Source organism: Cetorhinus maximus, chromosome 1, assembly GCF_964194155.1.
Source record: "Cetorhinus maximus chromosome 1, sCetMax3.hap1.1, whole genome shotgun sequence".
Classification (NCBI taxonomy): Eukaryota; Metazoa; Chordata; class Chondrichthyes; order Lamniformes; family Cetorhinidae; genus Cetorhinus; species Cetorhinus maximus.
The window spans coordinates 188,694,548-188,716,528 of NC_135879.1; the positions used below are offsets into that span (position 1 = coordinate 188,694,548).

The 21,981-nt window shown below is 45.3% G+C and overlaps 1 protein-coding gene across 1 annotated transcript in view; it reads right to left on the bottom strand.

The window, feature by feature from the left end:
• Positions 1–3,809: 3,809 nt before the first annotated feature.
• Positions 3,810–21,981, bottom strand: part of cimip2b (ciliary microtubule inner protein 2B) — a 35,091-nt gene continuing 16,919 nt past the window's right edge. The window contains exons 4-6 of the mRNA XM_078558303.1: positions 21,054–21,192; positions 14,685–14,906; positions 3,810–4,134 (exon numbers count right to left, since the gene is read on the bottom strand). Coding sequence (XP_078414429.1) covers positions 4,046–4,134; positions 14,685–14,906; positions 21,054–21,192 — 450 coding nt within the window. The 3' untranslated portion in view covers positions 3,810–4,045. The remainder of the gene's footprint in view (positions 4,135–14,684; positions 14,907–21,053; positions 21,193–21,981) is intronic.

The window sequence follows — 21,981 nt, forward strand, 5'->3', positions numbered from 1 at the left end:
GAGATAATGAGGAGGATTGATGAGGGTGTTGCAGTTGATGTGGTCTACATAGATTTTAGCAAGGCTTTTGACAAGGTCCCACATGGCAGACTGGTTAAAAAAAAAGCCCATGGGATCCAGGAGAATGTAACAAGCTGGATATAAAATTGGCTCAGTGGCAGGAAACAAAAGGTAATTTTTGACAAGTGTTTTTGTGGCCATTTCCAGAGGGGTGCCGCAGGGCCCAGTATTATGTCCCTTGCTTAATGTGGTAAATGTTAATGATTTGGATGTAAATCTAGGGTGAATGAAAAAGAAGTTTGCAGGCGACACAAAAACTGGTCATGCGGTAGATAGCGAGGAGGATTGTTGTAGACTGCAGGAAGATATCAATGGACTGTTGGGTGGGCAGAAAAGTGGCAAATGGAATTCAACTCAGAGAGGTGTGAGGTGATGCATTTGGGAAGGTCAAACAAGGCAAAAAAATACAGAATAGATGGGAGGATACTGAAAGGTGTAAAGGAAGTGAGGGACCTTGAAGTGCGTGTCCACAGACCCCTGAAGGCAGCAGGACAGGTTGATAAGGTGGTTAAGAAGGCATATGGAATCCTTTCATTTATTTGTCGATGCATAGAATATGTATAAGTTATGCTGGAGTTATATAAAGCACTAGTTAAACCACAACTTGAGTACTGTGTGCAGTTCTGGTCATCTCATTACAGAAAGGATGTAATTGCACTAGAGAGGGTACAGAGGAGATTTACGTGGATGTTGCCAGAGCTGAAAAATTGCAGATATTAGGAAAAATGGGACAGGCCGGATTGTTTTCCAGGGAACAGAGGAGGCTGAGGGAAGATTTGATTGAGGCGTACAAGGTTTAGAGGGGCCTGGATAAAGTGGATGGGAAAGATCTTAGCAGAGAGGTCAGTGACTAGGGGGCATAGATTTAAAGTGATTGATAGAAAGACTAGAGGGGAGATGAGGGGAGAAAAAACAATTTTTCACCCAGAGGGTGGTAGGGGTTCTGGAATTCACTGCCTGAAAGGGTAGTAGAGGCAGAAACCCTCAACTCTTTTAAAAGATGTCTGGATGTGCAACTCAAGTACCATAACCTCCGGGGCTATGAACCAAGTGCTTGAAAGTGGGATTAGGTTGGTGGCTTGTTTTTCAGCCAACATAGGCATGATGGGCAGAGTGGCCTCCTCCTGTGCTGTAAATTGTTCTAAATATTTTCTAAATATCTGAAAAAGAGGAATGTGCAGGGATGTGGGGAGAGGGTGGGGAAGTGGCTGGGAGAACCAGCACAGACATGATGGACTGAATGGCCTTCTTCTGTGCTGTAACAATTCTATGATTCTATGATCCTGAGGGAAGATGGTGGTGTCGTGGTAATGTTACTGAACCATTAACCCAGAGGCCCAGGCTAACGCCCTGGGAACATGGGTTCAAATCCCACAGTATCAGTTGGTGGAATTTTAATTCTATTAATAAATCTGGAATATAATGCTAGTTTCAGTGATGGTGACCGCTTGAAACCACGTCAATTGTTGTAAAAACCTTTCTGGCTCACTAATGCCCTTTAGGGAAGGAATTCTGCCATCCATACCTGGTCTGCCCTACATGTGACTCCAGACCCAGAGCAATGTGGTTGACTCTTAACAGCCCTCTGAAATGGCTTAGCAAGCCACTCAATTCAAGGGGAATTAGGGATGGGCAACGAATGTTGGCCTTGCCAGTGACACCCACATCCCACGAAAGAATAAAGAGAAAAAAAAAATCCTCAGATGCATCTCATCTAGTCCTGGTGACTTATCAACTTTAACTACAGCCTGCCTATCTAATGCTTATAAACTTTAGACCCATTGAGTGTCTCAACTACCTCCCCTTCACCATGACAGCATCCCTTTCCTTGGTAAAGACAGATGTACTGTATGCATTTGGTACCTCAGCCATGCCTGCTATCTCCTTTGTGGTCCATAATCAGTCTCACTCTTCCTATTACCACCTTTTTACTCTTTGTATACCTACTGAAGACTTTGAAACTCCCCTTTATGTTAGTTGTCAGACTCTTCTCATACTCTGTTTGCTTCTCTTATTTGTTTTTTCAATTCTCCTCTGAGTCTTCTGTATTCTGCCTGCTTCTCAATAATATTATCCACCTGACATGTGTCATATGCACCCTTTCTCTGCTTCATTTTACTCTCTCTCCTTTGTCATCCAGGAGGTTCTGCAGTTATTTGTCCTACCCTTCCCCCTCATGGGAACATACCTTCACTGTAGCTATTAAAGACAGCCTATTGTTCAGATACAGTTTTGTGTGTCAATCTTTGATTCCAATTTATCTGGGCCAGATCTGTCCTCACCCCACTGAAGTTGGCCCTCCTCCAATTAACTATTCTTACTCTGGGTTGCTCCTTGTCCTTTTCCATAGCCAACTCCAACCTTATGATACAACTTGATGATACAATGATCACTGTTTCGTAAATGTCTCCTCACGGACAATTGATCCACTTGTTCCATAAAAAACAGTGGTCCTTGCACTGAACTTTGGGGAACATCACTGTTCATCATCCTCTCATCTGAGAAACAACCATTTACCGTGATTCGCTGTTCCTTGTCATCAGAAAATTTTTTATCCAAGCTGATACTGACCATCCTGTTCCATAAGCCTCAATTTCGTTAATCAGCCTTTTATTTGTTATGCACTTATATCGAAGGGTTTAGATCAAAGATGAGGCACATGGAGTTGAGGTGCAGGGAAACAATTATCTAACTGAATGGTGGGACAGGCAGGAGGTGCTGAGTGGACTATTCCTGTTCTTAGAACAAAAAAAGTGATAAATTTCAATTGCAGAAAAGAAGCCAGTTCCCCATTCGATTTTTCTATTAGCAGCAACTAATAGTCCTGGTACTGTCTGTGCTGGTGAGATTGTTAACTTGGCAGCAACCTGTTGTTCTGTAATTACTGCCCCCATTCCCAGTGGTAGCAGTCGGAAGTTGCTGAATCAGTATGCAGGCAGGGAAGGAATAGGTTAGCAGTAATGCTGAGTTGGTATCTGAATTTCCTGGCTGACTACCAGAATTTTTTATTTTTTTTGCTTTTGTTCCTTTTTGCCTGTGCTTCACCCCCAACCTTCCCAATTTTCTCCTTTGCTGAACATGCTGACTTCTGCAGTACAACCCTGAAAGTGCCAGCTGCCTGTAGTATCTTGATTAGCTATTCTTCATGTTGAATCACGGCAGTGAGCGCTGGCAGGTTTTTCAACTATGGAAGGCATTATAACTGATGTTATCAAGCACATTTTCCAGGAAGGATTACTGGGTAATGATTAGGAGCAGCTATACTGGCTAATTTCTTTCCCTCTGCAGCCTGAGAGAATGTTTCCTCTTGTAGGGCAGGGCATTACTAGAGGCCATCAATGTAAGGTAGTCACCAAGAAATCCAGTGCGGAATTTAGAATAAACTTCCTCACCCAAAGGATGGTAAGAATGTGTAGCTTGTTATCAAAGGGAGTCGTTGAAGCAAATGGTAAGGGAGAGGGGGAGGAAGAAGTGAATAGATGTTTGTGATAGTAGATTTGGATGAGAAAAGATGGGAAAAGGCCTGAGAGGAGCATAAACACCAGCATGGACTAGTTGGGCCAATTGGCTTGTTTTTGTGCCATATATCCGATGTAACGTAATCCTGGGAATGCTGAGGTTGCTTTTATTCCTCATTGCAGTAAAAACGCTCCAGAACACCTTAACGGGTGAATCTTATTTAAATGCAAACAATGTTCAGCAATTTACCACACAAAGTACATACCAAAATAATTTACACTAAGACATGCTCAAAGTAGAAGGAATGTATTTTGAAAGTTATTTTGTATTTTGTAAATGCTTTAAAGCAACTTTGAAATTAGTTTCACCATCACCTTTGCATCAGAAATAATAACTGTACAATCTTTCAATTCAAGTTAAATGATTGCAATTGGTAAACATGCTACTACATTTTGCTCTCTAAATATTGGTTATCTTTTGAACAATTTTGATTATAGATACGAAAGGGATCTGTTCCATTAGATTTTCAATCCATAACTTGTTTCTGGATGGTGCTCATTCCTAGTGCATCCTCAGTGAGGTGTCCGAAAGTGTGGCCAAACTGATATTTGTATCCTGGAAGTGTAATCAGAACAGGACCAGAGTTTGCATTACACTTACTTAAATCTATTAACCTTTGTTTTAAAGAAATGCATTAAACAGTTCAATCAAAATTGCAATGATGAAATGCTACTACTGCTTCAAACGTTCACCTTCTTCTCAATATTAAGGCCCAATGGACAATAAAAATAAGTATGTAATTATTTACTTTTACTTCTTTAGATTTTTGCAATACTTTCTATTAAGCAATTATACAGATGGGGACACACGGAAAAGTAAAACACTGGAGATGCTGGAAATTTGAAATCGAAACAGGAAATGCTGGAAATATCCAGCAAGACTGGCAGTCTGTGGAGAGAGAAACAAAGTTAACGGGTGGAATTTTCTGTTCTGGAGACTAAGTGCGGTGTTGGGCAGGTTCCGCAGCGCATTTACCCCTAGGCAGCAGGGTGGAAAATCACACCTGATTTCACATTGGCGAGTAGTTCTCCGAATCACATGGCAGGGCGGGCACTGATTTGTCCACCCCACCATTACCTAATGGGGTCAAAGGTCTGGGCACCATATTTAAACACCACCTGAACACACACATTACTTTCATTAGGCCAGCTGTGCACAGGAAACTTCTTGATATGGCTCCACCAAAGAGAAAAGCTGCTCCCAGTTTCAGCAATGGCTCCCTTGGGATCCTCATCCATGGAGTCTGCCAACACCGGGATGTCCTCTACCCGAGAGATGGCTCCAGGAGGCCCACCAACCTCACCTCACCAGGCTGGGAGGTGGTTGCAAGGGAGGTCAGCAGGTCGGGCACCCACCCAAGAAATGCAATCCAATGGGGGAAGAGGATGAATGATCTCATCTGCTTCGCCGGGGTAAGTCAACCTTCAGCTCACTCCAATTTCACGCTCTCATAATGGCATCTTGCACTTATTACACTGCTCAGGGATCTCACACAATATTAGTGGGGTTGACATCAGCACTGATTGTCTCACAGACACTTCAGCATCACCAGCATCTCACCTATCATGCTGCACAAACTCCACCCTCAGCCCCTACTGGGGAGGGCTCAGCACGCACCCTCTGCATGCTTCCCAACCTCTGCTCCATCTCTTCTCATCATGTTCCATTCCATTGATCTTCATGCAGGCCCAGACAGGAGGAGGGATGGCAGGTGTCCAGGAGCTGTCCCATTTTGAGCAGGATACGACTGAGCCAGCAGGCGAAGACAAAGATCGTTCCAGTGTGGAAGGGGAGATCGGTCTCTCCCAACAAGCCAATTTGGATGAGCCCTCCATGTGTTGATCACATCCTGATAATCACAGTGAGTGACATGCAATGTTGTATTCTGCCTGCTTATGACCTAAAATGACCTTCTCTCTCTCTTACAGGCACCAACAGGCCCAGGCAGAGCTCCAGGCTAACCATAAGCGCCAGCCCCCAGGCCACCTCAGAGGAGGATGCTGAGGATGCATCAGATAAAGAACCATCACTGCATTTACTCTCACACTCCACCAGCACAGAGACACACACCCCGGTGGGTTATGGATCTAGATTAGGCTGAGGGTCACATTCTGGGGAACACCTCACTGACACGTCTCCGCAGCAGTCAGATTCAGTGACGGCCCAGGTCCCTGGCACTCGGAGGACTGCTGGAGACCAGGCAGCTGCTGCGTCTGAGTCAGATTGTGACCCTCTGCAAGCGGCTGTCTCTAATTTGCTGGAGATGCAATGACAGGCAGCAGAAAATCAAATAGAATTACAAGAGGCAGTCAACAAATTAGAGCGAAGGATGGAAGAGTCCATCTGCTTTCTATCTGATGTCATGGCTCTGACATGCGAGCACCTTAAGGACTCTATGAAAAGGGTGGCGGCTGCCTTGGAGACCTTGGTCTAGCAGATCTGCCGGATTTGCGCTCGGGCCTGCATTCCATTGCTATAGGCATTGGTGGGATTCATCAATGGCTAGGCGAAAGGGGGGTGGGGCACCTTGACCTCCCTCCAGGAGCCCCTTCTCCTCAGGGAGTCAGGCAGGGGCCCTCAGGCACTCAGATAAAAGCAAAAAACTGCGGATGCTGGAAATCCAAAACAAAAACAAAAATACCTGGAAAAACTCAGCAGGTCTGACAGCATCTGTGGAGAGGAATACAGCTAACGTTTCGAGCCCGTGTGACCCTTCACCAGAACTAAGGAAAAATAGAGAAGAGGTGAAATATAATTCTCCTGTCCCACCCTACCTTAAACCAGCTTATATTTCACCTCTTTTCTATTTTTCCTTAGTTCTGGTGAAGAGTCATACGGACTTGAAACGTTAACTGTGTTCCTCTCCGCACATGCTGTCAGACCTGCTGAGTTTTTCCAGGTATTTTTGTTTTTGTTGCCCTCAGGCACTCATAGGGAGGAGGACCAGCAGTTGGATACACCACGGCCATCCACCCAGGTGACTCCGAGAATGTCCAGCCAATCCCAATTCCTTCTGCCTGTGACCCCATCACCTCCAGCTGCACAGGCCGAGGAAGGTGGACCTGCCCCACAGCAGGAGACCCAAAGCAGGCTGGAGCCCTCCAGGTCTCGGCCCTCTAGGGGATGCCCGTCAAAGTTATCAAGAACAACAGGGCGTAGCAGTCAGCGTGCTGCCACCACCTCTGCTGCAGATGTCGGGAATGCGGTAGGGTTAGAAAAATTACAAAACTTTGATATCACTTCAGGGTCATTGGTGTTCAATCACTGTTTATATCATGTACCTTTGGAAATACATTTGCTCCTCATGAGAATGGTCTCATCATTTGAAAGCATCGTGCATATGCATCTATGTGCCCTCTTATTGCAAGGATGAGCCATGCTCCAACTCCAAGATCGCCTCCTTTTGTGAGCCTCACATTCATGTGATGCATAGCTGAGTAGTGATAGTTACTCAGCCCTTGTGTTATGTCAGGGAGATGTGTCAAACTCTTTACTGGAAATGTTTATAAAATGCATTAGTAACCAAACTCCTTACAAGACAACGTGAAGTTAGCGCTCATCAGACTTGGAGAGGTAGCTGTAATTGTCTCTCAAAATGAGACGGCTGTCTTCATTGGTAGTGCCAAAGCATAAGATTTGCAGCCATGATGGTCTCTCTAGCTACATGTGCATCTCAGTGTCCGCTGAAGTTTCTCATTAAGGTGGCGATGACTGCATCAAGTCCTTTAGCACAGTGATTGTGCTGTTCTGTCGACTTTCACTTCCCAGAGCACACAGATACAGGGTTCACCGCTGACCTTTCCAAAGATTAGGGCCTTGTGGAACATGAGGCTTTAAGGTGCAAGTCTGAATACTGAACTTGCTCTCGATGTTGCTGGTTGTAATGGCCTTTCAGTGCACTGGCATGGCACTAAGGGACAGGAGGAATGTGACTGTCTCTTATTGCCTGTTCCTTAATCCCCCTGGAATCTTGTGGCTATCAATATGGTATGGGCATGTCTTCCACACCGTGCTTCTTCAATGGCAACCTCACGTCGTAGCTGACCCTCACCTCCTTCTTCAGGTTCCTGACCTTCCTGCTCTTCATCATCTGAGGAGCTCTCAGCCTCCTCCATGTCTCTCTTTGGGATCTCCCCTTTGAAGCGCCAGGTTGTGAAGCGCACAACAGACCACGATTATGAGGGACACCCTCTGTGGAGAGTACTGCAGAGCCCCATCTAAGCGGTCCAAACACAAGACGCACATCTTCAGGATGTCAATGGTCTGCTCGACGATGGATTGTATTGAGCTGTGTGCACATTGTATTTCTCCTCTAAGGCACTTTGAGGACGACACATGGGCGTCATGAGCCATCGTTCGAGCAGGTACCCCTTAATCCACAAGTAGCCAGCCTTGTAATCACCAAGGCCCTTCGAATATGTGAGGTACCTGGGAGTGACTCAGGATGTATGTCATGGGAACTCCCAGGGTACCTGGTACAAACATGCATGGTGAGCTTCTGATGATCGCACACCAGTTGAACGGTCAGGGAGTGGAACCCTTTCCTGTTAATGAACATCAGGGGCTAATGCCATGGAGCCCTCAAAGCCACATTTGTGCAATTGATTGCACCCTGTACTCTAGGAATGCCTGAGATAGCTGCAAACCCCAGAAATCTAGCAGCCTGGCTAGATTTATTGAGTGTGAACTTCACATAATGATGAGCCTTACTGTAGAGAGCATCTGTCACCTCCTTGATACATATATGTGCTGAAGACTGTGAGATGGTGCATAGTTACTCTATGGATCCCTGGAACAATCAGCAGACAAATAAATTGAGCACGGTGGCAACCTTCAGGGGCACTGGCAGGGGATGTCCTTCCAGTCCATGAGGAGTTAGATACTCCCGCAGAATATGGCAGATATCATCAGCCACGTCCGTGGACAAGCACAGACATGCGTGGCATTGTCTGTCCATTACCTCCATATAGGAAAGTCTTCATCGGTAGACCCTTGGTCGTGTGAGTCGCCTCCGTGGGATGGGTTTAAATCCTGATCCTCTGGGTGTTGCTGGGGCTCCCCTGGACCAAGGATCTCAGGCTAGGCCTCCTCTCAAAGCTGCGCTAGGCAGCACTGGGCCCTTCTCCTCTTCAATTGAATCACTGCCACCAAGAAGGAAACATTGAGTGCAGTCTCCATTATTCAATCCTCCTTCTCCCTGTGGACCAATAGATGCAATGGATTAATGAATACTGGGAAAATATTGTAGACCTTCCACTCGCAAAGAGAAAGCCACTGTCATGCCCTACAGTTGCGTCTGTGCTACTAACTTTTCGCCAATACAGCTTTGCAACTGAGACGCAAACTCACAGATCTAGGCGACCAAAATTCCAATCCTGACTCTTGACATCTCAGTCTTGCAGAGGTTGGAAGAGGTTTAGACGCATTCATGAAATGTGCCATCTTACCAAAGGCGCTCCTGCAAGCCCTGATCTGGTATACTGATTAAGTTCAACTTGCACTTCAGCAATTACTGGACAACCTTTGGCCTATTATCCATGCCAATTGGAGAAAGCACATTAGAGGCTTTCATTGATGATCTGGCAGAAATGCAGCAGCTGTGCTTCCTTAACTGGTGCCTGCATTTTCCATTCTCATGTTCCTCTCTGTTAAAACTCAAATGGAGCAACTGTATAGCGAAGCCAATGACTCCTGCAATCTCTTGTTAAAGTGCAACAAAAGGCAATGGCTCCAATTGCACTTCCTCAAGGACGTCTTCCTCTTTCCTCTCATCTCTGACTCTATTTCAATGCTGTGACTCTAAGCAGTTTGAGGGTGCCCCTGAACGGGCCCCTTAATCTAGCGTATGCTCCTCCCACACTGCCTCAGAACCCTCTTGTGCAGATTCTTTTCCAGTTTCCATTTTAAACTGCGCAATAATTTTGGGGTTTCAAGATGGTGGTGCTACATTTCTACTTCGAGACCAGCTTCAACCCTACCCCTAGGTCCCTCCAATCTTCTTGCAACCTCACAATGTGCAGGTAGACCTCCCTCGAGTTATTCTCCAGCCTTCCCCAATAACCCTGGATCCCATTGTCATTGTGGTGGACATTCCAGCCCTCTGCCCTGAACCCATCACTACTGAGGTCTCCTTGCCCCATGTGGATCTCACCCTTCCCCATCTCGAGGTTGTATGTACGGTGACATACAGAGGAGAACATCCGCAGGAGAGCTCCAAGCACCCCCTCCCCCACCCTGCCACACTTTATTACCTTTTCCCCATTCACAGGCTGCAGGTGCTTCCCCTAACCATGGCCATCCTATCTGCAAGTACCGAGCCAGGCAACCCCATCACCACCGACTGTACGACAATGAACATGCCCTGCACACCAAGCTGTGCCTTATCCCAATTGAGCACACAGGCCTTGCCCTCCATGAAGCAAGACTACAACATGCATGCCACGTATAGCCCTTAGCATGGCCCACAAAGCCCCAGGCCTGCCTTTAATCCCTCACCACGACTGTGAGGTGGACAAAGCCCCAGGACTGCCTTTAATCTCTCACTCCAACCTCTTGGCCACAGACCAGTGGCTATGGCTGTCTTTCAATGAGCTCTCCCATTCCTTCTTGACTGCTCGCTCCAGCTAAATCGTTTCTCAGGAGTAAGCCAACTCCATCTACGGGTAATTTCTGAACAACCCATACCGTCACTGTCCCAGGCATTAGATCACAGTCCAAGTGCACCTGGTACAAAGGTACGGGTATATACTCCCCACCAATACCATTTATTAAAACTTTGACTTTTAATGCACTTTCTGGTGGAAAAGTTATGCTTTCCCCAACAAAAGTGTTTGAATGACTCCTGTATATGATCATGGGTTTAACTGTCTCATTTGAGGGTTATGGGGTTACTTTTCCTCGCGATAAAAATTCTTTATAACTCTTGTGTATCGCATTCACATCTCCTGAACTCACAGCAGTGTTCACACTTGGTTTCACAGATGCAGTTAGTGCTACAACTTGATCTGTTGCAATTTCAGCCAGGGCTCCTTTTCCTGAGTTGCCCTTATGTACCCCAATAAGTCCCATGGATTTCCCATGCAACTTCCAGCAATCTGCACAAACATGTCCCAACTTGTTACAATGGAAACACTTAGGCCTTCGAATATCACTTCCACCCTCAGCACCTTCCTTACTGTCCTGAGGAGGAGTTTCTGGGGAATTCCCAGCTGTCCTTTCTCTTCCCTGGCTACTTGCCTTCCTTTTGCCTTCCCACCTTCCATCCTTCTCGGGTTTGTGGGGGTGATAGAAAAAGGGCTTAGATTTGTGGACCAGTGCATAATCACCAGCCATCTCCACTGCCTGTCTAGCTGTTGCAACCTTCTGGTCTTCAACATGGGTTCTAACTACTGGAGGGAGTGAATTTTTAAATTCTTCCAGGAGAATTATTTCCCTAAGAGCTTCAAATGTCTCTACCTTGAATGCCCATATCCAATGGTCAAAATGACTTCGCTTTACCCTCTCAAATTCAAAATAGGTCTGCCCAGGTTGTTTCCCTATGTTTCAAAATTTCTGCCTGTATGTCTCAGGGACCAACTCATACACACTAAGAATAGTCTTTTTCACTGCATCATAATCCATGTTGACGACAATTTGATTGACACTCGGGCCCTCAAAGCAATGCCTGTTCTAATCATAATGAGCATGGAGTGCCCCAGTTGTGTCAGTGATCCAATTTAAAGAAGAATGTTGGGTTTTTCAAATAAAAGCAAACCAAGATACATGAGTGGCAAAGGCTTCATATACCAAGAGACAGAAGTTAAAACATTTGGAAGTTAATATTAAGAATGGTGGTCCCCAGAACTTTTTGATCCACAGAGCATTTGTGGAATACGTTATCATGGAAGGCCATTGGTGAAGAGAATGGGCTCAAGAGGCAAATCAAATGTATATCTGGAAAATTGAGTTAGGGATATGGTGAAAAGAATGCTAGGGAGTTGAGATTTATCAAGGAATGAACTTGATTGCCCTAATAGAAGGTTCTTGTTTGTTTAAAAAAAAAAGTTCTTCTTATATGTTGCTATTCCTTTCTGTACTTTGTGCTAATGAGTAGGATGTTGGTTCACACCCTGATGTGCTCTTCCTTCAGTCCAATTGGCCTAACTTTTATGGGACTCTCTGGTTTCCGTAGTCCAGGGGGAGCGGCCCGCCCACAATCCCAATGGCTGCCATGCAGCAATTTAAAACCAGGAGCACCATTAATTGCTTTAAGGTGAGACTTCTGCCCTTACCTTGGGAGGAAGACCCGCCTTAGGGAGCTGCCAGCCAATTGGATGGCCAGCAGCTCTGTAGCCACAGTGTGCCAGCTGGAAGTGGTGGTCACTGCTGGGACTGCAGGTGTTTCCACCATGCCAAGAAACCCAGGTAAGTCCGGGGTCAGGCATCTCACCTCTGAGGGGGTGGGAGGGGCTGGGATCAAGAGTCTGGGGGAGAGTTTAAAGTGGGAGATGACCTTTGGGGGGTTGGGAGGGGGAGGCAGTGGTTGCCTCTGTTGGGCACAGGGGACCTGCAAAGGAGGTTCCCCTCCACCCTTGCCCAACACCAGCCTGCGTAGCTAAAGCTGCCGAGCTTCTCACATGGCGTGGGCTTCTCCACAGCTGCAAGTAAAATACCGGTGGGGGCTGGTTGAGGTTCTTAAGTGGACATTAATTGATCACCTGAAGGGCCTCAATAGGCCAGGGGCCGGCATGCAGCCTGACTCCTCCCCTGTCCACCCTAAAATATCAGAAAGGGGGGGGAGGCGCAGGTTGGTAGGCGGTGGGAGGGCCACTGGCTGGATTTTGTGTGCCTCCCTGCCTTCAAACCCACTGGCAGGAAAGCATAAAGTCCAGCCCAGCATGTGGGGGAAGGTAGCAAGTGGAGGTGAAACTATTCCTTAGACCCAGGGTTCTCACCTGGGGGCCCACCAGTCCCTAAGGGCCTGCCAGAAGGTTTCAAAGAATCTGCCACCACTACTGTCGCTGCCCTGTGGCTTCTCCCAACACCATCAATCTAACATAGGGTTTCAGTGTTCAGTTGAAAAGTCATTGACCTAAAACGTTAATGCTGTGTGTCTCTCCACAGATGCTGCCAGACCTGCTGAATATTTCCAGCATTTTCTGCTTTTTTCCCAGAATTCCAGCATCTGCTGTGTTTTGCTTTTGTACCATCAATCTAGATTCCAGATTGACCTCAGCACAGACCTCACACCTCTCTCTCATGAATCAGCAATTCACTCCCAAGTTCAACATTTAAACTAAACTACCAATAATATTTTTAATACGTTTTTTCATTGTTTTGATCTGATAACAAGATGTCATTTTACGACTGCTGGATGTTTGATTTATTACTCCTTCTCCCCTCTTTCCTGTTTTTCTGGATGGTGCAAACCAAGCATCCTGTTTGAATTACCAATCTGCATAGGAATAGAAATTTTGATAAAGAGACATCTCTGGGTATTGCGAGAGGTCTAGTTAGTGGGGACGGTGCAGCCTCTGGGTGTGGGAGGCAGCGAGGGCTCCGGGTGTGAATGCTCCAATGAATACAGCACTGTTTGCTCTGCAACACTGATAGTACTGGGCCTATTTATTATAACCGACTGATGCAAAACTGGATTTTCAGCAATGAGAGCAATGAATATAAAGTACCGAGCCAGGATAAACATTAACCACGGCTTGTGTGTGCTCTTGTCTAAGACATCTCCACGTCTTGATAGAATTGTTGCTCAGCACGAGCAACAAGTTTCACATTAAGTGAGTAAAACAATAATAAATATCTATCCATCACATGTTTATATACATTTAATTGTATAATTAATTTTTATATAGAAAAAATACTTGTCTTGTGTTACAGGGAGTCTGTGGAATTTTAAAACATAGAAGAGGAGCCTCAATAGGTTGAGATCCCTTGCTTTATAACTAAACAACAGAGATAACTGATCCCATAGGCTAACAATCACACAACTCCACTGACTAGAACGAAAGCAGATATCTGGGAACTTGTCAATGATTCACTTCCTCGGCAATGGTGAAGGACAATTGAAAGTCCTTAAGAGTTGGCATTTGAGTCTTAATGGAGGGAGTAGTGGGGCTGTAAGGAGGGATTTCTCTCTTGAAAATCTCTGGTTTACAAGCAGGGAAGTGCCTTTGAGTGTGCCAATGCCCTTAGCAGCAGGAATTCCCTTCACCCATTACCCTTGGCACTGGCAGAAATCCTCTTGAGAACCTGCCAACAATATTCAAATTATACTGACCCTGGGAAACCTGGCAGGTGATTCCTGACCCCTCACTTTCATCAAAGTAGTTGCTGCATGAGACAATCTAGGTCATAATGTCATCTTAATAGGCATCCTGCAAAATTAGTGTTTTCATTAGGTGGAGGACTTGGAGTTTGGAGTCAGTTTTTGCAAATTTTACCTTGCCAAATCTATGTTGCCTTAATTGTTTAATGGAAACTATCCAGTAGTGCACAACCCAGTGTGGTGGTGATGAGGGAGTGGGGAATACATAAGAAAACTGTATCCTGAGGCATCACACACATTGATGACCACCAGAACTTCACTGGAATAGGAGTAGGCCATTTAACCCATTGAGCTCGTTCCGCCATTCAATGGTACTTATCTGTGATCTATCTTCATAGAATTGCCTTTGCCCCACACCTCTTACTGCTTTTGGTTAACAGAAATCTATCAATCAACCTCATTTTTAAAATTAACAAGTAATCTAGCATCAACTGCCATTTACAGAAAGGAGCTCTAAACTTCTACTACCCTTTGTGTAGGAGTGTTTCCTAATTTTACTGCTAAAAGGTCTGACTATATACCCTAGTACTAGACTCCCCAACCATGGGAAATAGTTGCTCTCTATTGCCTTTTCTGCCCCCCTTAATATCTTGAAAACTTTGATCAAATCACTCCTTAACTTTTTAAATTCCAATTCCGGGTTTGTGTAATCTCTCCTCATAATTTAACACTTGAAGTTGAGATATCATTCTGGTAAATCTGCTCTGCACTCTCTCCAAGGCCAATATAGCTTTCCTAAGGTGTGGTTCCCAAAACTGCTCACAGTAATCCAGGTGTGGTCTCTTACCTGGTACATAGCCTGTATATTGGGGCATCATTCCCATTTCTGAGGGATATATGTGCCTAATCCAGGGCAGGGTTTCACCTTCTTTCACTGAGTTCCCAGCCGGAATTGATGCAGGTTTTGACTTATTAACCATCTGGCTGAATTCGATCAAGGCAGAGTGAGTAAGGGTAGGGAAGCTGGTTCCAAGCAGAAATCGGGCACGGGGTACATGCCCTTTGTACCCTGTGAAACAAACAATGTACAGATTTAAAATTACCTGCAACAAAACACAGTACTAAAGTATGCAATCAATAAATTGGCTGCATTTAAAATAGTCTAGATAGTATTTTGGAAGATCAAGTACCATATAGCTGACTGTTTGAATCACTTAGTGCACAATCTTATTAGAACATTCTGAAATGCAGTGTTTACACAGATAATTTTTTACTATTTATGTATATAATTTAAATAAAATTATACACTTTGAGGGCAATTTTAAAGAAGTCTAGGATTGAAGCTATCAAGGGCCAAGGCAAGTGAGAAGCTGTCAAACACCCTGCAGCATGAAGCTTGAAAGATTTTAACTTCCAGGCCTCAGCTACAAAATCAGAGTTAGTCTTTGGCCCAAACCTGCCAGTAAAACTGGCATCGCTGGTGGTCAGTGGCATGACTGGTGAATAGTCTTTCTTTTTCTTAAGGTTCGATTTACTCATGTTAACAAGCGAGGTGCAGTGTCAGAGCTATTTTACCCTCATCACCAATTGTAATGACTCAAGCAGACAGATTTCAACAAGAAATAGATAAACTTTATTACAGAGAGCTTTTCAGGTGCTACATGCTCAATCAGGACTCTCGTCCAGAAGCCCTGCCCCCCGGATTGCCTGCGCTTGCCTGTTGGAGCCTCCCAGACCATCACGTGACTCCTGATTGACAGCAGGAGGGGCAATACCCTCAATTACTACATTTGGGCAGTGAGTTGTGGAGCTGTCTCCTAGGTTGGATATGCTTTGTGGAGCCAATTCCTGCACATCTTGTCTTGCTCAATTGGTATGGGGCTCACTGTCATAGTCTCGAGCCACACATTTGATGATTTTTTATTTAATATTATAAATTATACTTAATAAATTGAGCAAGAAGCTCTTGGGCAAGGTAGTTTGGGCATAATTCTTTGGAAGATGGTTTGTTCCTTTACAAAATGTTGTAGCTGACCAGAAGGCATCTGAATTGAGCACCGAGGGAACCAATTATTGTTGCTGGCACTGCTGCTACTTTCTCACTGGTATTTCCCACCTCACTCTGTCATGGATTTGCTATCCTGCTTTTCAGGCATGCAGTACCTTTAGAGAGGTGATATGCAATAGTTGCAACACTTTAACTGCTGTCACTGCAACTGCATCTGCACATAGCAGGAAGTGTTCCTGGGGGTGTGTGCAAGAACTGTTGCAGCACAAATAAATACAACCAAATCCTAAAGCAGCAGAGGTGTGGTCTTCTGATATGCTGGCCAGGGAAGAACTGAAGCTGAATAAGCAGTAGAACCAGTGGTCTGACAGACACAGGCTCAGCAGGAGACTGAAATCTCTCAATCACAACAGTGTTGGGGGAAGGGCAGGAAACTGATCCAAGATTCTTTAAGTATTGCAAAATTTTAATTCTTGTGCATTGTATAACAGGCGGCTGATTTAATATCGCTCACTTTTCATCATTATCATAATTACCAAAGTGTCTTTGAGAGAAAGAGCTGATAAGGTAACTAACCATCCTACTGTTTATGGGATTATCCTGTAATTTTGCTGATTGTCCCGGATTCCGAATTTTTCTTCCCGGGATAGCATTTTGTCCCAAATTTCTAAAGCTTTGATTGGCCAGCAATCTGGGAGACTGCCTGAAGTCTCCTTTTGGAGCTCCCTGTGCGTCTTTGTTATTTGTACAGCCGCACTGCCACTGTTGGCTCTAGGTGGCACTGCATTGGACCGTCCCATTCCCCCCGCCCCGCCTCCCCCCCCCACCCCCGCCCCACCTCCCCCCACCCACCCCCGCCGCCTCCCCCCCACAGCCCCAACTGGAGATTAGTCAAATTTGAATATGGCAGGTTTGAATTCAATTGTAGTGTAAGGAACTTAAAAAACTATAACTGAGATAGGTTTGTTTGCTTATGTTCATCTTAAAATGTGACTTTGCAATTGCTTACAACTGCTACACCACATGGACTGCAGCGGTTCAAGAAGGCAGCTCAACACCACCTCCTTTAGCAATTAGAGGATGGGCAATAAATGCTGGCCTTAGCCAGCAATGCCCACTTCCCATGAATGAATAAAAAATAAACGGCGGTGTACTGGATCAGTAATCGACGTGGGTTCAAATCACATTACCGCAGCCAGTGGAATTTAAATTCAATCAATAAACCTGGAATTGAAAGCTAGTCTCAGTAATGGTGACCATGAAACTATCATCAATTGTTGTAAAAACACACAAGTTTCACTAATATCCTTTAGGGAAGGAAATCTGCCATCCTTAACTGGCCTGGCCTACGTGTGACTCCAGACCCACAGCAATATGGATGACCCTGAAATGCCCTCGCAAGCCATTCAATTCAAGGGAAAATAAGGATTGGCAATAAATGCTGGGATGGGCAAATAAATGCTAAAGATAAAAAGGCATTGCAAATAGTTTTTCAAAATTCTAAAACATATTAAAGCCCCCTCCCTCCTGCTCTCACATTCACTAGCACTGCCCGACGCCTCCCCTGGTCGAAGTGTCCCTTATTGTATTTCATAAGAGCTGCTCGCCCTGGAGATGGGGGGAGGTGATGGGTAGCAGTATTGTCACTGGACTAGTAATCCAGAGACCCAGGGTAATGCTCTGGGGACCTGGGTTCGAATCCTGCCACAGCAGATGGTGAAATTTGAATTCAATAAAAATCCTGAATTAAAAGTCTGATGATGACCATGGAATCATTGTCAACTGTTGTAAAAACCCATCTGGTTCACTAATGTCCTTTAGGGAAGGAAATCGGTCGTCCTTACCTGGGTCTGGCCTACATGTAACTCCAGACCCACAGCAATGTGGTTGACTCTAAAATGCCCTCTGAAATGGCCTAGCAAGCCACTCAGTTATAACAAACCGCCACAAAGTCACAACAAAGGGATGAAATTGGACGGACCATCCCAGCATCAGCCGAGGCACCAGAAATGACAACAACAATCTCAGCCCTATCAACCCTGTAAAGTCCTCCTTACTAACATCTGGGGGCTAGTGCTGAAATTGGGAGAGCTGTCTCACAGACTAGTCAAGCAACAAACTGACATAGTCATCCTCATGGAATCATACCTTACAGTTAATGTCCCAGACACCACCATCACTATCCCTGGGCATGTCCTGTCCCACCGGCAGGACAGACCCAGCAGGGGTGCCAGCACAGTGGTATACAGTCGGGAGGGAGGTACCCTGGGAGTCCTCAACATCGACTCCAGACCTCATGAAGTCTCATGGCATCAGGCCAAACACGGGCAAGGAAACCTCCTGCTGATTACCACGTACTGCCCACCCTCAGCTGATGAACCAGTGCTCCTCCATGTTGAACACCACTTGGAGGAAGCACAGAGGGTGGCAAGGGCACAGAATGTACTCTGGATGGGGGATTTCAATGTCCATCACCAAGAGTGGCTCGTTAGCACCACAACTGACCGATGCTGGCTGAGTCCTAAAGGACATAACTGCTAGACTGGGTCTGCGGCAGGTGGTGAGGGAACCATCAAGAGAGAAAAACATACTTGACCTCATCCTCACCAACCTGCCTGCTGCAGATGCATCTGTTCATGACAGTATTGGTAGGAGTGACAATTGTGCAGTTGTTGTGGAGACCAAGTCCCATCTTCACGTTGAGGATGCCCTCCATAATGTTGTGTGTCACTATCACCACACTAAATGGGATAGATTTCGAACAGATCTAGCAACCCAAGGCTGGGCATTCATGAGGCATTGTGGACCATCATCAGCATCAGAATTGCACTCGAACACAATCTGTAACCTCATGGCCCGGCATATCCCCCACTCTATCATTACCATCAAACCAGGGGATCAACCGTAGTTCAATGAAGAGTGCAGGAGGGCATGCCAGGAGCAACAACAAGCATACCTAAAAATGAGGTGTCAACCTGGTGAAGCTATAACACAGGACTACTTGCGTATCAAACGGCATAAGCAGCAAGTGATGGGCAGGGCTAAGCAATCCCACAACTAACTGATCAGATCTAAGCTCTGCAGTCCTGCCATATCCAGGCATTAATGGTGATGGACAATTAAACAACTCACTGGAGGAGGAGGTTCCACCAAATATCCCGATCCTCAATGATGGAGGTGCCCAGCACATCAGTGCAAAACATAGCATTTGCTACAACTTTCAGCCAGAAGTGCCAAGTGGAGGCACCATCTCAGCCTCCTCTGGAGGTCCCCAGCATCACAGATGCCAGTCTTCAGCCAATTCGATTTACTCCATGTGATATGAAGAAACGGCTGAAAGCACTGGATACTGCGAAGGCTATGGGCCCTGACAACATTCTGGAAATAGCATTAAAGACCTGTGCTTCAGAACGTGTCGTGCCCCTAGCCAAGCTGTTCCAGTACAGCTACAACACTGGTATCTACCCGACAATGTGGAAAATTGCCCAGGTATCTCCTGCACGCAAAAAGCAGGGCAAATCAAAACCAGCCAACTACCATCAATCTACTCTCCATCATCAGTAAAGAAATGGAAAGAGTCATCAACAGTGCTATCAAGCAGCACTTGCTTAGCAATAACCTGCTCACTGGCGCCCAGTTTGAGTACCGCCAGGGCCTCTCAGCTCCTGGCCTCATTGCAGCCTTGGTTCAAACATGGACAAAAGAGCTGAACTCCCGAGGTGAGGTGAGAGTGACTGCCCTTGACATCAAGGCAGCATTTGATCGAGTGGGGCACGAAGGAGTCTTAGCAAAACTGGAGTCAATGGAAATCAGGGGGAAAACTCTCCACCGGTTGGAGCCATAGCTAGCACAAAGGAAGATAGTTGTAGTTGCTGGAGGTCAGTCATCTCAGCTCCAGGACATCACTGCAGGAGTTCATCAGGGTAGTGTCCTCGGCCCAACCATCTTCAGCTGCTTCATCAATGACCTTCCTCCCATCAGAAGTGGGGATGTTCACTGATGATTGCACAATGTTCAGCACCATTCAAGAGTCTTCAGATACTGAAGCAGTCCATGTCCAAATGCAGCAAGACCTGGACAATATCCAGGTTTGGGCTGACAAGTGGCAAATAACATTTGCGCCACACAAGTGACCATCTCCAACAAGAGAGTATCTAACCATCGCCCCTTGATGTTCAATGGCATTACCATCACTGAATCCCCCACTATCAACATCCTGGGGGTCACCATTGACCAGAAACTGAACTGGACTAGCCATATAAATACTGTAGCTGTGAGAGCAGGTCAGAGGCTAGGAATCCTGCGACTAGTAACTCACTTCCTGACTCCCCAAAGCCTGTCCACCACCTACAAGGCACAAGTCAGGAGTGTGATGGAATACTCCCCACTTGCCTGGATGAGTGCTGCTCCCACAATACTCAAGAAGCTTGACACCACCCAGGACAAAGCAGCCCATTTGATTAGCAGCCCTTCCACAAACATTCACTTCCTCCACCACCGACGAACAGTGGCAGCAGTGTGTACCATCTACAAGATGTACTGCAGGAATTCACCAAGGCTCCTTCAACAGCACCTTCCAAACCCACAACTACTACCATCTAGAAGGACAAGGGCAGCAGATAGATGCAAACACCACCACCTGGAAGTTCCCCTCCAAGTCACTCACCATCCTGACTTGGAAATATATTGCCGTTCCTTCACTGTCGCTGGATCAAAATCCTGGAACTCTCTCCCTAACAGCACTGTGGGTGTACCTACACCACATGGACTGCAGCAGTTCAAGAAGGCAGCTCAGCACCACCTTCTCAAGGGCAACTAGGGATGGGCATTAGATGCTGGCCCAGCCAGTGAAACCCACATCCCGTGAATGAATATTAAAAAAAGCATGAAAGTTGAAATCTCTGAGGGGAGAGTGCATGGAAAAAGTAGAGTTAGAAATGCCAGCTATAACGATGCTCCTTGTACTGTCCCTACCACATCCCTGTTTCAGACCAGCCAACTCAAATTAGCCCATGGGCCCTACCTGAGATTTTCATGGACAGTACAGTCCAGCACCACATTAGGTGGTGCATTTATCCAATAAATTATCAGGACAGCCTCTAAAAAGATTCAATGCCACTTCAATCCTAAACACTACACCAATCAATATTAACACAAATACTTACACCTTCATTCATAAATAAGCAAATCTGAACCTCTCATACTCACCTGACATAAAATGTTTATTAGGGTCTTCATTTTGCATGAAGTATGGAGAGGTCAGTAATTTGTAAGAATGCAATGAGTGGTAAGGAACAGGGTTAGTAGTAATCGCTTTAAGAGGTGTCCTGTAGTTGACCGTTAAAAGCTGAGAAGAAAGAAGAAAATATTAGTTCCGAGTACAAACCCCATTAAAAGAACACAGGGAGAACTACATTTTACTGCAAACAAACCATCAGCCTCCAGCCTACACATGCATACCAGTCAAAGATAGCAAATTTATATGTTATCAAAGTTTTTAAAAGTTCACTAAATTTGGAAGCAATTCTTGAGAAGCGGAAAGATAGTTCAATAATTTTCAAAAGGTCAAAAGACTATCTAGAAACCTACCAGTGTTAACGTTAGTTTTCAAGGACAATCTTTCTTAAAAGATGTAGTGGGGGAAAGCTTGAGAAGGCAGAGCCTGTTAAAGAACCATCAAAGTGGATTCAAGAAGGGGAAATCATGGTTAAGGAACTAGCTGGAGCTTTTGTTACTGTCACGGTGAACAAATGGAATAAAGGATGTTTAAAAAGAGAAAAAACAGAAGTGCTGTAAATTTGAAACAAAACCAGAAAGTATCCGGGTCAATCATCTTCCATACAGAGCAAAGACATGTTAATGTTTCAAATTTCCGCTACTCAAAATCTTTCTCTTCACTACAATAGATGTTATAAACATAGATTTTCCAAATGCTTTTGATAGCATTCCACATTGGAGATTAGTGGCTAATCATTTAATAGGGTAAAATATAGGTAGAAAATAAAGTCAAAAATTGGAATGTTAGAATATTCATAAATGAATTTTTTTTAAGTGGGTAAGTAGTTATGAATGTGGTAGTCGAAGGCATAAATCTTGATCAACAAAGTTAGCGTTTCGAGTCCGTATGACCCTTCTT